Source organism: Anolis carolinensis, chromosome 1 (genome assembly GCF_035594765.1).
Source record: "Anolis carolinensis isolate JA03-04 chromosome 1, rAnoCar3.1.pri, whole genome shotgun sequence".
In the NCBI taxonomy this organism is placed as follows: domain Eukaryota; kingdom Metazoa; phylum Chordata; class Lepidosauria; order Squamata; family Dactyloidae; genus Anolis; species Anolis carolinensis.
Window position 1 is genome coordinate 9381731 of NC_085841.1, and position 19174 is coordinate 9400904.

At 38.9% G+C, this 19174-nt stretch overlaps 1 protein-coding gene across 1 annotated transcript in view; it reads right to left on the bottom strand.

The window, feature by feature from the left end:
- The window catches only part of rel (REL proto-oncogene, NF-kB subunit), a 69091-nt gene that overhangs the window by 43734 nt on the left and 6183 nt on the right, over positions 1-19174 (bottom strand). Inside the window, exon 2 of the mRNA XM_062970188.1 lies at positions 116-258. Within this exon, the coding sequence (XP_062826258.1) occupies positions 116-258 (143 nt within the window). The remainder of the gene's footprint in view (positions 1-115; positions 259-19174) is intronic.

Below are 19174 nucleotides of genomic sequence, written 5' to 3' on the forward strand. Positions count from 1 at the left end.
TCTTAATAGGGTTTATTATTATCCATGGTTTCCTCTTTCCGTGGTAAGTAAAATAAATTAAGAGGGGTGGATGTATTCCTTTCCAACACTATATTTTTTATGAAATAGGCAATACCTGTATAGACGGGAAAGTCCGGTTGATATCCGTTGTGTGTTCCCCTGGGATGCTTCCCGCTGATCTCCCTTCACATTTGTACCGGAAACGCATCCCTCTCTGTCTGGGTTGCTCACATATTTCAATACGGGGTTCATGACCACCTTTAGAAGGAACAAAAGAAGAACATCAGCCTTAAAAACAACAACAGCAAACCCTTATCTCATCCCAAAAGGTAAGAGCTGGAAAACAACAGTAACATCGAGAAGAATGTAGATTTGGAACGACGGGCAGATCCCCATGTTTTCTGAGTGTTGCTCCAGACAGGAAACAATCAGGGCCAGCTAACACCCCTAAACATAGGATTCCCCCAGGGAGGAAGCAGCCAGGTCTTGAAGCTGCAAGGCCATTCAATGCCAATCAAGGTAGGCGATTATAAAAATCCACACTTGCCTCCAACAGACATTATTCCACAGATACATAAACCCTACTTGCCTACTTGTGAGGTTTTAACAGACCTCACAATCTCTGAGGATGCTTGCTATAGATGTGGGTGAAACGTCAGGAGAGAATGCTTCTGGAACATGGCCATACAGCCCAAAAAACTCAAAGCAGCTCAATACACTAGTAACGTTATGTAGTAATTACTGTGTTTATGAATTTAGCACCAAAACATCGCAATGTATTGAAAACATTGACTACAAAAACATTGACTACTATGAGGCAGATTGCGTTGGATAATCCAGAACGTTGGATAAGCGAAGGTTGGACAAGGGAGACTCTACTGTATTCCTCCACTGGAAGTTGGCCAGAATCAATATGGAAGACCTAAAAAGGCATTTTCTGGTCACTTTCCAAAGTACAGTAGAGTCTCACTTATCCAAGACTCGCTTATCCAAGGTTCTGGATTACCCAATGTATTTTTGTAGTCAATGTTTTCAATACATCGTGATATTTTGGTGCTAAATTCATAAATACAGTAATTACAACATAACATTACTGTGTATTGAATTACCTTTTCTGTCAAATTTGTTGTATAATATGATGTTTTGTTGCTTAATCTGTAAAATCATAACCTAATTTGATGTTTAATAGCCTTTTCCTTAATCCCTCCTTATTATCCAAGATATTCGCTTATCCAAGCTTCTGCCGGCCCGTTTAGCTTGGATAAGTGAGACTCTACTGTCACTCTATAGGTTGTTAAACTTCCACTGGAGATTGCAATTTCTCATTTCCACTGTAAGATGATGAATGTAGCTATGCAGGTCATGATCTTGATATTAAGCTTAATACAATGATGGGCAACCTTTTGCGCTTGGTGTGTCAAAATTCACCAAAAAACCTAGCATGATTTGGGTGGTGTGTCACTTTGAGAAAAAACCCCCATAATTTTGCAATATGTATAGTTTAAATAACAGAAATGTATAATTGTAATATATAACTGTATTTAATAAATCAAAAACTATTTAATACCATTATTTCCATGTACAACCATCTATGGTACTTCTTGCAGTTTCCACGCTGATTTCTCTCTATTCTAGTTTCAATGTAGTCATGAGCAATGAATAATATAATAATAATATAGTAATAATATGATAATATACTACAATAATAATAGAATAATAATAGAAATTATATATATATATATATATATATATAGAGAGAGAGAGAGAGAGAGAGAGAGAGAGTGCATAATTCCCATGGAATAAACAACAAAACCATTGGACCAAATCGCACCAGATTTGGCCACAAAAGACATAGTCATCCAATCAATATGCATGCAGTAGCGTGTCAGCAAAAATGGCTAGGCGTGTCAGTGCTGACACGCGTGTCATAGGTTGGCCATCACTGGCTTAATATGTACACACATTCCCCAAATTTCGACTTAGAAATGGAGATGAGCACCACCACCCAGAGTTAGACAGGACTAGACTTAATGTCAGGGGAAAACCTTTACTTTTAGTCTTCTCTTTCAAAAAGTGCTAGCACCTCACCAAATATGTAATTCATAGCATTGAGCCAGCCACGGCAGTTAAAGTGTTGTCAAGCTGCACTATTTCTATAGCGTAGAGATGCACGCACTATTCCAGAATATTGCCTGGCTGTTCCTCCTTTTTTGACGTAACTTATCATTTTGCCCCAGGTGCTATGAGATTGAGAGAGAAAGTTATTTGGTTTCTCAGCCTGATCACATCATCATCACCATCACCACTGCTGCATAATGCGTCAAACAGATCCGCCTCCTTATACAGACTCAGATCTGTGGTTGGAAATAGGCCTTGGTGCTCATGAATGAGCTGGGGGCGGGAATGAATGGAAGCAGCAGCATCCAGAGACACAATACATCATCTTCGTTTACATATTCTTTTTTATTGACTGCCTGTTTCCTCTCTTGTTCGGGACACCGCCGACAATGAAACCACCACCGAGGGTGCAGCTACACTATAGAATTAATACAGTTTGACACCACTTGCACTGGCAAGGCTAAATTTATTTATTTATTTACAGCATTTATATTCCGCCCTTCTCACCCCGAAAGGGACTCAGGGCGGATCACATTACACATATAGGCAAACATTCAATGCCTTTTTAACATAGAACAAAGACAAACAAACATAGGCTCCGAGCGGGGCTCGAACTCATGACCTCCTGGTCAGGGTGATTCATTGCAGTTAATTGCAGCTGGCTTGCTCTCCCGCCTGCGCCACAGCCCGGGCCCAAATACTATGGAATCCTGGAAGTGGCAGTTTTACAAAATCTTTAGCCTTCTTTGCCAATAAGTCCTACTATCTCGACAAACTACAACTCCCATTCAGCCAGGGACAGTTAAGAGTGGCGTCAAGTTACCATATATACCCAAGTATAAGCCGACCCGAGTATAAGCCGAGGCACCTAATTTTACCACAAAAAAACTGGGAAAACATTGACTCCAGCATAAGCCAAGATACCAATAAAATTACATGAATTGAGGCATCAATAGTTTAGATGGTTTTGAATCTTTACATCAAACTGTAATTTAAGATATGACTGTTCAACTCTGATTAAATCATTATTTTCATCTTCTTCTCTTCTGACAAGCTTTCAATGGGTGAAAAACCCGGGGCTATGTCTGCTTTTATTGTTGTTTTTATTGTTTTTATTGTTATTTTAAAGCTAAGTGTATTGTTTTAATCTATTTCTGTAAACCGCTCCGAGCCAAACTGGGAGTAGCAATATACAAGTTTAATAAATAAATAAATTTTAAAAAATGTAAATGTGCTTATGTATCCTTTTAATAATAATAGTGAAATAATAAATGTAATAATAAATAGAGTAAAATAATAAATGTATTAATAATAATAAAAATAGAGTAAAATAAATGTAAAAGTAACAATAATAATAGAGAAAAATAATAAATAGACCATATATACTTGAGTATAAGCCGACCTGAATATAAGCCCACCAGGATCCTCACCCGAGTATAAGCCAAGGAGATTTTTTTTTCAGTCTTAAAAAAGGACTGAATAACTAGGCTTATACTTGAGTATATACAGTATATTAAATCAACAGTACAGATGTATCCTAAATCTGGATCAGTGGTTCCTAATCTGTGGTCCGTGGAACACCAGTAGTTTGCAAGGACTAAAATATGGTCTGTGGCCTTTTTTAAATTGGTGTCTTCATTTTTAGACCTGTTCTGATAATAATAATAATAATAATAATAATAATAATAATAATAATAATAATAATAATAATAACTTTATTTTTATACCCCGCCTCCATCTCCCCGAAGGGACTTGGGGCGGCTTACATGGGGCCAAGCCCAGATAGTTACAAACTGTGTAAAAGACATGACAATATAAAAACAAATCTATAAAACATCTTAAAATTACATCTACAATAAAAAATAGTTAGATAAAAACCTGAGAAAGCTCATTAAAATGAACTGGGCCAGAAGAAAGTGCATATAGTGAGGAATATAAACTGGAGGAGAGGTAAATAACCTGGGACTATTATCATGAAAAGGGGGCTTAGGATGAGTTAAACATGAGAACTATTTCCAACTGAAGGAATAGAATAAAGTGCTACAGAGATGACAGCGTGGGGGTCTTAGGGTGTGTGCTGGGTGGGTTTCTTCAAGCTCTATCAATCATCTGCACACCAGCACCCTGATGAATTGGTTGCAATCGTCTGCCACACCAATTCCTCTGTTCAAATGTCAGACTCAAACACATCAGTAGTCTGAAGTCCAAACATTTATTTAATATCTACAAACATATTTACAAAGCACAGCAAAAGCCATCGCTCTGAGCTGGCATTCATCTATAGCCTCTTGTCTCGGCAAGCACAGCTCAACTCACTCAGAGATAAGAAGCACATTCCTCAGTCCGAAGGAAGTTCCCGACCTTTTTTATATTTAAACACTCTAATCAATTTTAACAACTGTTAATCAATAGGACAAACCCTTAACACAAACAATTCCTAGGGATACTTGGAGTGCTGATTTAGAAATTGCATTAGATAGACCACATCTAGATAATTAAATATTGTTTTCTGTAGGCGAGCAGATGGCGACTACCAGATGACATATGTTCTGTATGAGAAACTAGAGCTGATGTGGTCTATCCAATGCAATTTTCTGAATCAGCACCCCAAATAACCAAACCAAATCTAAAGTTGATCAAAAACAGATTTGTAATCCTTTTGGTACTAATGTTGAAGAGCGATTCCTGGTCAAAGGTACAGGACAATTTTACACCAACCTGCTGCTCTCAGATACCAACCCAATTATAACCAACAATACCGCCAAGTTTTGTGCAGCAGTACTTAAAATCCGCCAATTGATGAGTTTTGTGTTCTACCCCTCAACAAACCTTTGTTTTTTTAGCCTTTTAGATTTTATGTACATGTTTCTATGAGACTGAACCCCACTTATGCTGGTCTATGACCACTTATGCTGGTCTATGGATGGCTCAAGTATTTTGTATTGTTTTAAATCTGTATTTAACTGCTTATGTTTTATTCCTTTGTATTGGTATGTATTGGCATCGAATTCTGCCAGTTTTATAAGCCGCCCTGAGTCCCTTCGGGTGAGAAGGGCAGGATAGAAATGATGAAAATAAATAATAAATAATAAAGATTTTGAATTTGTGGTCTCTGGTCAAAAAAAAGGTTGGGAATCACTGGTCTAGATGGAAACATGTCACCTATGATAAGGTTGGGGAATATGGTTTCCGTTCTTAGGATGGGTATCTTTTCCTCCAGTTCCCATAGCAAGGAGGAAGAGGAATCTCCGAACGAGAGCACTGCCTTGAAAATGATATCATCTTTTTCTTAAATTTGAATGCGCAGGTTAAACACAGAGCCAGAAAGATTTGCTTAAAGAAACTCAATACGTGTTTGGTTACATGTATTTCAATTTCTCCTGCCTACCTAGCAGTTCGATAACATGCCAATGTGAGTAGATCAATAGGTACCGCTCCGGCGGGAAGGTAACGGCGCTCCATGTAGTCATGCCGGCCACATGACCTAGGAGGTGTCTATGGACAATGCCGTCTCTTCGGCTTAGAAATGGAGATGAGCACCACCATCCATGACTGGACTTAATGTCAGGGGAAACCTTTACCTTTACCTTATCTTACAAGAGATGCTTTTATCTCAAGTTTGATGACATACAATTGATGGCCTCAATGAGTTTTTGCTATACTGCTTATAGCAATGAGTTTTTGCTATACCTTACTTTACCTATTTCAATTTCATAGAATCACAGAGTTGGAAGAGATCATGACAGGAACCCGTGCTAACCATTTATTTGGATTGCAAACCCAATTATCCCAATGGCTGGTAGCAAATGGCTGGGAGCAAGCTTGTTTTCTGCTGCCCTGGAGACTAGGACGCGGAACAATGGCTTCAAACTTCAGGAAAGGAGATTCCACCTGAATATTAGGAAGAACTTCCGAACTGTGAGAGCTGTTCACCAGTGGAACTCTCTGCCCCTGAGTGTGGTGGAGGCTCCTTCTTTGGAGGCTTTTAAGCAGAGACTGGATGGCCATCTATCGGGAGTGCTTTGAATGTGATTTTCCTGCTTCTTGGCAGAATGGGGTTGGACTGGATCTCTTCCACGACATCTCTTCCAACTCTATGATTCTATGATAGGACTTGAAGTCCAAGACATCCTCGCTGATAAGAATTTTATTTTGCATGTTAATCTGTAAATCAAAACTCGGTCACATCCAAACAAGTCAGAAACAAACAGAAAAGAAAAAGAAAAAAAATACTTTTGAGACTTCCTCTTCGCTTTCAAGCCACTGCAGAAGGCTGATTAGCTAGAAATATAAATATGTGTTTTACTAGGAAGTACAAACTTCCCCTTATTTTCAGAAAGAAGAGCGAGAGAGAGAGAGAAAAAAACCCCAGGGCTGCTATCAAATTATAAATCTATTAGGTGTAGCTGGTGATCTTGAATCCTAAATCACTTACACAGTTGTTGATCTAGCAGAGCTTTAAGTCACCCACGCAATGGCACGCATGCAAATCCGACAATCTGGGCGCTCTTCACTTGAGTGAGCAGATCAAACACGGAGCCAGAAGCAGTTGGTTAAACAAACTCAATGCATGCTTGGTGACGTATTTGGATTTCCTTCGCAATCGAACGCTAATTAATGCCAGGAACCTCAGCATGGATGGAAGCAAAGGCTCAAGGGTAGGGCCAGAATAAATTATTATATGTAGTGTTTGGCAACACCCATCTGGAAGGAAATTCAGCTTCCTAATACTAGAGACACTAATAATTAGAGATGTAAAGGTCTACAAAGGGAAACAAAATCAGGAAGAAAGTATTTTTTTAAAAATTACCATATATACTCGAGTATAAGCCGACCCGAATATAAGCCAAGGCACCTAATTTTGCCACAAAAGAACTGGGAAAACATTGACTCCAGTATAAGCTGCGAGTGGTAAATTTCAGAAATAGTAATAGATACCAATAAAATTACATTAAATGAGGCATCAGTAGGTTAAATGTTTTTGAATATTTACATAAGGCTCAAATTTAAGATAAGACCGCCCAACTCTGATCTAATCATTATTCTCATCTTCTTCAATGTTAATGTGCTTATGTATCCCTTTAATAATAATAGAGTAAAATAATACATGTAATAATAATAATAATAATAATAAATACAGTACAATAATACATGTAATAATAATAATAATAATAATAATAATAATAATAATAATAATAATAAAAAAACTTTATTTATACCCCGCCACCATCTCCCCAATGGGGACTCGGGGCGGCTTACATGGGGCCATGCCCAAGACAATACAATATAACCATAACATAATACAATTAAATAATACATTACATAAAATAAACAGTACAACATAAGATTGAAACAGCAATATAACAAGAGCGGGCCGCATAAAATAATAAATGCAATAATAATAATAAGATCAGAGTGAAATAATAAATGTATTAATAATAATAATAATAATAATAATAACAGAGTAAAATAAATGTAATAGAAGCAACAATAATAGAGAAAAATAATACAGTAGAGTCTCACTTATCCAAGCTAAACGGGCCGGCAGAAGCTTGGATAAGCGAATATCTTGGATAATAAGGAGGGATTAAGGAAAAGCCTATTAAACATCAAATTAGCTTATGATTTTACAAATTAAGCACCAAAACATCATGCTATACAACAAATTTGACAGAAAAAGTAGTTCAATACGCAGTAATGTTATGTTGTAATTACTGTATTTACGAATTTAATACCAAAATGTCACAATATATTGAAAACATTGACTACAAAAATGGCTTGGATAATCGAGAACCTTGGATAAGCGAGGCTTGGATAAGTGAGACTCTACTGTAAATGTAATAATACCAATAATAATAGAGAAAAATAATAACTGTACCATACATTCTCGAGTATAAGCTGATCCAAATATAAGCCAACCAGGACCCTCACCCGAGTATAAGCCGAGGAGGGCTTTTTCAGTCTTAAAAAAAAGGCCGAAAAGCTAGGCTTATACTTGAGTATATACAGTAAGTTTCTGGGGGAGATATGGAATATTGTCTATGCAAATGATGATGAATTCGGATGTTCATTCACAGTATTTAACCTCCAATATTATTTCGAAAACCGAGACAACAGGAAGGCTTTCATGTAAGACAATATGCAGTGGTTTGCAGATTTAACTTTTGCTGATTTGATCATTCAAAAATTTGACTAATATGTTCTCTATAGGATTACCGAGGACCTTCTTCAAGAAGGTCCCCCATGGGTTCAAACGACAGGAAAGGAGATTCCACCTGAACATTAGGAAGAATTTCCTGACTGTAAGAAGAGCTGCTCAATAGTGGAACTCTCTGCCTTGGAATGTCGTGGAAGCTCTTTCCTGCATGGCAAGGGGTTGGACTAGATGGCCCATGTGGTATCTTCCAGCTCTATCATTCTATGCTTCTTTGCAAATGAACTCATGGGAGTTCTTCTTGGGAATCCCATGAGATCATTTTCTGGAGTATTTAAGGACATAATTAATTAGGATTCTAAAGAAGTGAGTACAACACCTGAGAGCGGAAGACAGAAAGCTCTCTTAGTCAGATGATGACCTGTCTCATTCACTATTGCTTTCCCCAGTCGATGTCAACTTTCCAGGACTTCAGGCGGGGTATTTCTCAGCTTGATCTGGAAATGCCAGTGGCTAAGATTTTATTCCATTGGGACACGAATGAGAATAATGCAGCCCTCCAGACACTACAGTAAGAGCCCCATAACCTCAGAATTCATATCTGTTGTTTCACTTAATAGCATTGAAGAAGAAAATCTGTAAGAATTTGCTAGGTGATTCAATGATACGCTTCCTCTGTCGATACCCAAGAGCTGCCTTGGACCTAGAACTGGAATAGCTGGAGCGTGTGAAAACAAACAAAATTTACACATGAAGATCAGTAAATTTTGCTTCTACCCAGGGTATGGAGCAGAATAATAGATTCACAGACTCTACCACTGCTCCGGATAGAAAGTAAATCCCTGATTGTCATATCTGAGTGTTGTTTTGGTAAAGAGCGAAGAAGCGGGATCAACTCTACCTATATTCGGAGCAAACATCTGGCTTCTCTAAGGACGGAGATGTATTTCCCTTCGCTGAAACCTTTTGGCTATCACTTCAGCAGCTGGTCACCAAATATACCTGACAAGGGAATGTGTTTTCGGCTGTTCCTTTTTTCAGTTATGTAGCAACTTCCTGCTGATCCAAAAAAGGCAGGACCGAAAGTATGTTAATCGCCACCCACTATCCGAAAATGGAGAGCTTGTTATGGCCCAGGTAAGCGTATCGGTCATTAATGTAAGCTTGGAGTTTTTAGGATGTTGGCTTCCTTTGCAGGCCATATGACAAAAGATCTCTGGATAAGGATGCCATTGTTTTCCATTGAACTGGATCTGTATGTTTGAACCGTGAGCCAAAGTGAGACCCTGCCCTTCCACGGCAACCAGCTCAAACTTTTACCACTAAGACTCCACCACCACACCTCTGAGCTTGCATCTGAACTATACAATGGATGCAGCTTGGCACCACTTTAATGCCATAGCTCAAGACTATGGAATCATGGGAACTGTAGTTTTACAAGGTTCTTAGCCTTCTCTACCAAAGAGTGCTGGTGCCTCACCAAACTGTAAGGCAGGGGTCCCCAAACTAAGGCCTGGGGGCCAGGTGCGGCCCTCCAAGGTCATTTACCTGGCCCCTGTCCTAAACTTAGACTTAGGGTTGACCTAAGTCTATCTGGTCTTTGGAGGTCTCTTTGCTTAGCTATGGCTGTATGAGACCATCTACATGGCTTTTGGAGGTCACTTTCATTACCTATGGTCATATGAGACTGTCTAGATGGCCTTTGAGGGTGCCTTTACTTACCTATGGTTTTATGAGATCGTCTTGATGGTCTTTGGGGGCCCCTTTCCTTACGTATGGTCTTATGAGACCATCTAGATGGCTTTTGGAGGTCACATTCATTACCTATGGTCATATGAGACCGTCTAGATGGCCTTTGAGGGTGCCTTTACTTACCTATGGTTTTATGAGATCGTCTTGATGGTCTTTGGGGGCCCCTTTCCTTACGAATGGTCTTATGAGACCATCTACATGGCTTTTGGAGGTCACATTCATTACCTATGGTCATATGAGACCGTCTAGATCAGGGGTCCCCAAACTAAGGTCCGGGGACCGGATGCGGCCCTCGGTCATTTACCTGGCCCTCGCCCTCAGTTTTATAATATAATATTTTTATATCCGTTTTAATAATATAATATACAGCAGAGTCTCACTTATCCAAGATAAACAAGCCGGCAGAACCTTGGATAAACAAAAATCTTGGATAATAAGGAGGGATTAAGAAAAAAGCCTCTTAGACATAAAATTACATTATGATTTTACAAATTAAGCACCAAAACATCATGTTTTACAACAAATTGACAGAAAAAGCAGTTCAATACATAGTAATGTTATGTAGTAATTACTGTATTTACAAATTTAGTACCAAAACATTGCAACATTGACTACAAAAACAATAATTACTAAAAGGCAGACTGCCTTGGATAATACAGAACCTTGGATAAGTGAAGCTTGGATAAGTGAGACTCTATTGTATATACATATAATATTGATAAAAATATTATAATGTTATACAATAGAATACTAATAATAATACAATATAATAATATTAATTATATGTTATATATTACACATAATGTTACAGTATAGTGGTATAGTTCACTATAGTAATATATAATGCTAATATTGTGCTATGCTAATAATATAATATATTGTATGTACATACAACTTGTAAGCCACTCTGAGTCCCCTTTGGGGTAAGAAGGGTGTGATATAAATGTAGTAAATAAATGCAGTAAATAAATAAATAATAAATTTTAGACTTAGGCTCGCCCAAAGTCTGAAATGACTTGAAGGCACACAACAGCAACAATCCTAATTAACTTGACTATCTCATTGGCCAGAAGCAGACCCACACTTCCCATTGAAATCCTGATAGGTTTATGTTGGTTAAGATTGTGTTGTCAAAGGCTTTCATGGCCAGGATCACAGGGTTGTTGTATGTCTTTCGGGCTGTGTGGCCATGTTCCAGAAGCATTCTCTCCTGACGTTTCACCCACATCTATGGCAGGCATCCTCAGAGGTTGTGAGGTTGTGAGGTACCTGAGGATGCCTGCCATAGATGTGGGTGAAACGTCAGGAGAGAATGCTTCTGGAACATGGCCACACAGCCCGAAAGACATACAACAACCCTTGGTTAAGATTGTTTTCATTTTTAAATATTGTATTGGTCTTTCATTGTTGTTGTTGTTTTGCACTACGAATAAGACAAATATGCAGTGTGCATAGGAATTTGTTCCTATTTTTTTCCAATGATAACTCGGCCCCTCAACAGTCTGAAGGATTGTGGACCGGCCCTTTGCTTTAAAAGTTTGAGGACCCCTGGTCTACAATAATTGCCAATCTGGACCTACTAGGGACTATACACCTCTCTCCACCCGCTGCTCACATTCCCAAGAAAATTTGGCAAACTCTGGCAAAGCCGGGAGATCCCAAGCTCTGATTACTCGGAAGTTGCATGCGCCGATTTCAAAGCCCATATTCCCGGATAAGTAGGAGTGGGCTAAGGTTGCTCAAGGGCAAAGCCTGGACCTGAACAAACCTGCCCCAGACTAAACCTTGATGCTTCTTGCCTTGTTCATTCTGCAGACACGAGAGATAAACCACACCCTTCCCTTTCACCTTAGGTGTATATATAAAGGGGAGGAAACCACACAGATGTATATTTAAAAACATTGCGTTTAAGGCAAGCCCTTTTTGCATTTGCTTCTGGGGCTCAGTGACTTCCTCTATGAGGCCTCACCTCTTCCTTTGCAAGACAGGCTTCACTTGTGTTCTGAATCAGGCAGGGAGAGAACTATATACATCTGCCACATGTTTTTGTACTATAAGCCATATGAAGTGGGATGAATTAGAACTGGGCTAAGCTTCTCGCAGCCAAAGGGCATTCATATATGAACCAACTATCCTGCATTGCCTCTACTGACTCTTTATTCCAAGGCCGATACCTAACTACATCTTAGAACAGTGGTTCTCAACCTTTCTAATGCCGCGACCCCTTAATATAATTCCTCATATTGTGGGGACCCCCAACCTTAACATTATTTTCGTTGCTATTTCACAACTGTAATTTTTCTACTGTTATGAATTGTAATGTAAATATCTGATATGCAGGATGTACTGTATATACTTGCGTATAAGCCTAGTTGTTCAGGCCTTTTTTTAAGACTGAAAAAGCCCCCCTCGGCTTATACTCGGGTGAGGGTCCTGGTTGGCTTATATTTGGGTCAGCTTATACTCGAGAATATATGGTACATTTATTATTTTTCCTCTATTATTGTTGCTACTATTACATTTATTTTACTCTATTTTTATTATTATTAATAATACATTTATTATTTCACTCTGATCTTATTATTATCATTATTGCATTTATTATTTTATTCTATTTATTATTACATGTATTATTTTCCTGTATTTATTATTACAGTAGAGTCTCACTTATCCAAGCTAAACGGGCTGGCAGAAGCTTGGATAAGCGAATATCTTGGATAATAAGGAAGGATTAAGGAAAAGCCTATTAAATATCAAATTAGGTTATGATTTTAAAAAGCACCAAAACATCATGTTATACAACAAATTTGACAGAAAAAGTAGTTCAATACGCAGTAATGTTATGTTGTAATTACTGTGTTTACGAATTTAGCACCAAAATATCATGATATATTGAAAACATTGACTACAAAAATGCGTTGGATAATCCAGAAACTTGGATAAGCGAGGCTTGGATAAGTGAGACTCTACTGTATTATTATTACATGTATTATTTTACTCTATTATTATTAAAAGGATACATAAGCACATTTACATTGAAGATGAGAATAATGATTTGATCAGAGTTGGACAGTCTTATCTTAAATTTGAGCTTTATGTAAGTATTCAAAAACATTTAACCGACTAATGCCTCAAGTAATGCAATTTTATTGGTATCTATTTTTATTTCTGAAATTTACCACCCTCGTCTTATATTGGAATCAGTTTTTTTGTGGTAAAATTAGGTACCTCGGCTTATATTCGGGTCGGCTTATACTTGAGTATATACGGTATTTTCATTCACTGAACCAAATTTTGCACAAATACCTGACATGCCCACATTTGAATACTGGTGGGGTTTGGGGAAAATAGACCTTGACAATGTGTTGTCGAAGGCTTTCATGGCCGGGATCACAGGGTTGTTGTATGTCTTTCGGGCTGTGTGGCCATGTTCCAGAAGCATTCTCTCCTGACGTTTCGCCCACATCTATGGCAGGCATCCTCAGAGGTTGTGAGGTATGGAGAAAACTAAGCAAAGAGGTTAATATATATCTGTGGAAAGTCTAGGGTGAGAGAGGTCAGTGTGAATGTTGTGTAGTTAATCACTCTAATTAAAGTGATTAACTACACAAACACAACATTCACACTGACCTCTCTCACCCTAGACTTTCCACAGATATATATTAACCTCTTTGCTTAGTTTTCTCCATATCTCACAACCTCTGAGGATGCCTGCCATAGATGTGGGCGAAACGTCAGGAGAGAATGCTTCTGGAACATGGCCACACAGCCCGAAAGACATACAACAACCCTAGACCTTGACATTTGGGAGTTGCAGTTGCTGGGATTTATAGTTCACCTATAATTAAAGAACCCCTTGAACCCCACCAACGATGGAATTGGGCCAAACTTCCCACACAGAATTCCCATGACCAACAAAAAATACTGGAAGGGTTTGGTGGGAATTGACCTTGAGTTTTTGAAGTTGTAGTTCCCCTACATCCAGAGAGCACTGTGGACTCCAAACAATGATGGATCTGGACCAAACTTGGCATGAATACTCAATATGCCCAAATTTGAACACTGGTGGAGTTTGGGAAAAATAGACCTTGACATTTGGGAGTTGTAGTTCCTGGGATTTATAGTTCACCTATAATCAAAGAACCCCTTGAATCCCACCAACGATGGAATTGGGCCAAACTTCCCACACAGAACCACCATGACCAACAGAAAATATTGTAGGGATTTGTGTTTTTAAGATCATCAGAAATATGTGTTTTCTGATGGTCTTTGGCGACCCCCTGAAACCCGCCTCACGACCCCCAGGTAGAGAAACACTGTTTTAGGAAGTTGAGAGAGGACTCATGGGAAGAAGGGGAGGTGGAGAAACATCCCTAAAAGCATCGGTTCACATCGTAGAGGGATCTGGATAGGTCAATGATGGGCAACCTTTTGCGCTTGGTGTGTCAAAATTCACCAAAAAACCTAGCATGACTTGGGTGGTGTGTCACTTCGAGAAAAAAAAACCATAATTTCGCAATATGTATAGTTTAAATAACAAAAATATATAATTGTAATATATAACTGTATATAACTGTATATAACAAATCATAACTATTTACTACCATTATTTCCATGTACAACAATCTATGGTACCTCTTGCAGTTTCCACACTGATTTTTCTCTATTCTAGTTTCAATGTAGTCATGAATAATGAATAATATAATAATAATATAATAGTAATAATATGATAATATACTACAATAATAGAATAATAATAGAATGATTATATATATATATATATATATAAATGTAATGTGCATAATTCCCATGGAGTAAACAACAAAACCACAGGACCAAATCACACCGAATTGGGCACAAAAGACATAGTCATCCTATCAATCTGCACGCGGAAGCGTGTCAGCAAAAATGGCTAGGCGTGTCAGTGCTGACACGCGTGTCATAGGTTGGCCATCACTGGGATAGGTAGACATACAGGGAGGACACTTCATGTCACTCAGATTAGCTAACCCTATTACTAATATCCACTATGCAACATGCTTTACTTTTAGTGTTAAGCCTTGTATTTCCAACAATTTTGACCCACAACCACCCAGCCACTGCAGAGGTAAGAGGGAGTCCTGCACATACAGTGGTGCTGAACCCATTTTGGCACTGCTGGGTGACCACCTTTACCATTATGCCCCATTACCTTCATTGTGGTGGCCAACAGATGTGACATGGCTAATATCCACCGTTTGTCTGGAATAACGTTGGAGTACGAGAGCAATGTGATCACCTAAACGCTTTGGCTAGCATCTCTTCAAGTGATGAGTGACTGGCATGACCCTTGTTGTGCCCGCTGGCCACCACGACAACAAGGACAAATTTCTATCGGCTGGTAGGAATTGTGGAAGTTGAAGTCCAAAACACCTGGAGGGTCGAAGTGTGCCCATGCCTGCTCTATCACTTATTTGACATTCCTAGGACCAAAAGTGTTTTGGATATTGGGATAGGTAATGATAAAGGTTTCCCCTGACGTTAAGCCCAGTCATGTCTGACTCTGGAGGTTGGTGCTCATCTCCATTTCTAAGCCGAAGAGATGGTGTTGTCCATAGACACCTCCAAGGTCATGTGGCCACTGGCATGACTGCATGGAGCGCCGTTACCTTCCCGCAGGAGCAGTACCTATTGATCTACTCACATTGGCATATTTTCGAACTGCTAGGTTGGCAGGTTGGCTAACAGCAGGCGCTCATTCCGCTCTCGGGATTTGAACCTGGGACCTTTTGGTCCGCAAGTTCAGCAGCTCAGCGCTTTAACACACTATGCCACCAGGGTCCCTGGATATTTATTTATTTACATCATTTTTACCCCGCCTTTCTCCCCGGGGGGGGGGGGGGGCTCAAGGCGGCTTACAATAAATAGGCAAAAATTCAATGCCTATAAACAGTGTACAAAACAACAATTCATATAAAAGCAGATACCATTACAAAATAAAATCACATTATCTAAAATTTTAAACATATCCAAGATTAAAATCCATTCATCCAGAATGCTCAACATAAGTCTTGGTACAGGTCATGTAAAGTCCATGTTCTCATTCATTAAAAGCTTGTATTGGGATAACATACTTATATTTGCATATTAAAACATAGCGAGTTATGTTTGAGATAGACCCAGTTCTAAACACAACATTTATTCATGTTTCAAATACATCTTGAAACTTAAAACGGAGGCATAGACACCGAGAACTGAGAAGCAAGCCTTGGCCCTTGAATGCCCGAGCTGGAGGTCAGTTGTGACCAGCAGTGCTGTGGAATTTGAAGAGGCATGAATAGAGGGCGAAAGGGAGAAACATGCCAAGAGGAAGGCACATCAAGCCAACCCTGACTGGGACTGCCTTCCACCTGGACAACAATGTCCTCACTGAAATAACATATGGGTCAAGAATAGGGCTCTACCGTCACCTATGTATCAACCGCCACTGCACTTGGAAGGACATCATATTCGGACAATGAGGAATTGCCTAAGTAAGTAAATAAGTAAGTAACATCTTGAAAGTATTTTTAAATAATATTTCAATAATTTTGCATGAAACAAGGTTTTTGAACCATCACATTATCTCAGCCACCCCTATCGACAAGTTTGGATTTTGGAGTATTTTGCATTTCAGATTGCGCACCCAACTTGTACCAGTTATTCCCATGGAATCAGTGGAATCAAATGGGAGAATAACTTGGTTTCTAACCTAATAAAACACCAATTGTAATAATGAAATGCCTCCTATCCTATTCACGATCAGCACTGTGGAACTAATAACTAGAGATGGCTTGTTACCTGGCTGCTGGATAAGCAGTTAAGCAGTTTTTCCATACCTCACAACCTCTGAGGATGCCTGCCATGGATGTGGGCGAAACGTCAGGAGAGAATACTTCTAGAACATGGCCATACAGCCCGGAAAACATACAACAACCCTGTGATCCCGGCCATGAAAGCCTTCGACAACACAACAGTTACGCAGTGTCTGCTAAAATTCCCTTTTTCTATACAACTATTAAAGGTACAGGATCCCTTTCCATTATTAAACCATTGGACATGCTGACTGGGATTGACAAAAGCTGTGGACAAAAACATCCAAATTTTCCCTGCTACTGCTTTACGATAAGTCATAGATTCTGCATTAGAACCATGTTTGCCTCCAGATATTGTTGGACTGCAATTCCCAGTATCCTCCACAATATTGGCTTCTTGAGTTTGCAATTCAACAATATCTTGTGGGTTGCCCGATTCATACCCCTGTTTTACATATTCTAACTTCAGCTGCTGCAATTTTTAGAAAACCCAAACTTTTAAACAAATAGGCAAATTTGTAGATTGGACTAAAATCTTTCAAGCTGATTTTGTATTCCTTTTTCAGCCGTACACCTACACACACCAGCTGACATCCCAACTTTCCTGAAGAAGAAGCATGTTCCTTGAAATGTGTAGCACATTCGTGGACAACAGAGGGAAATCCCCTCTCCCCTCACATATCACAACGTGGGGAAATCCTTAGATGATTTCATAAATGAGAGCAGAGGAGAACCCTTTGAGGGGAATCGAAGGGTAATCCCAGAAGTCCTCGACTGTATGGAGATCGATTTCAGATTTCCATATTTAAATACATGCCAAGATTTATGAAGGTCATCTCCTTTTGGTTCAGTTCAATCACTACTTCACGGACTACAACACCAGTAACTTCATACTACCGTGTTTCCCCGAAAATAAGACAGTGTCTTATATTAATTTTTGCTCCCAAAGATGCACTAGGTCTTATTTTCAGGGGATGCCTTATTTTTCCATGAAGAAGAATTCACATTTATTGTTGGAACAAAAAATGAACATTTATTATATACTATACAGTAGTTGTTATCACAAAGCAGCATAACCAGACAAACTGAATCCTATCTAGAATTTCTTGTTACTACTTGAGGAAACTCAAAAATTCTGGAAAATGATACACATAGAGACTCAGAAAATTCTAAAAACAACCTTCTCTTTAAAGCCTGAGTATTATCTTTTGGGAATCACTGACAACGACATAAAGTTTAACAGAAATGAGGACATTTTATTTACATATATGAGCACGGCGGCAAGGATCACGTTTGCAAGACTTTGGAAATTACAAAACATCCCAAGTATCAAAGACTGGGGTGATAAACTAGAGGAAATATATGACTCCCTAACATTTCTGGTTAGGCTGCATAGGGGAAAGACAATCAAGCGCACAGATTGGTCACCTTATGAAGAATATAAGAAACATATGCTGGATAATTAAAGTATAGACTAACAATTCCAGACTGGATTTGGCAGGTAATATAATAAACCCACCCGAGGAGAGTAGGAAAAAGTGACTAGAAATGAAATGACAACCCGAAGCGTTGAGAATGGAAGATCAACAATTTATCCCACCCCTTTTTTTTTCTCTTTCCCTTTCCCCCCCCTATCCCCCTCCCCGTCCCCGCCTCTGTTTTGTTTTTAAATAACTGTATACAAAATCTTTCAATAAAATTATAATAAATAGGAAAAAAATAGAATTTCTTGTTACTACCAATATTTCCATGTACAACACTCTATGGTATGTACATTTACTGATCCTGCATGCTCTGGTGTTCTGTTTGAAGGCCATGCTTCCAAACAAAAACTTTGCTAGATCTTACTTTTGGGGAAGGCCTTATATTAGCAATTCAGCAAAACTTCTACTAGGTCTTATTTTCTGGGGATGTCTTATTTTAGGGGAAACAGGGTACAAGGGTCCCTTGGTATCATCTGAGGCTGGTTTTTAGGACCTCCTGTGTTCCATTATATATAATGGCACAATAAAATGCATCCACTGTAACACTTACATAAAGTGGCAAAACCAATGGTTGCTTTTGGGAAATTTTGGTGTATTTTCAAGCTATAGATAATCAAATCCATGGACACTGAATATGTGAATAAGGAGGGTGAATTGTTCACAACACTGTAGAATTAATGTAGTTTGACACCACATTCACTGCCAAGGCTCAATGCTATGGAATACTGGGATTTGTAGTTGGGTGGCGCATTAGCAGAGAAGGCTTACAAAACAAAAACAGGCCTGGGCTGTGGTGCAGGCTGGTGAGCAGCCAAGAGGTCATGAGTTCGAGG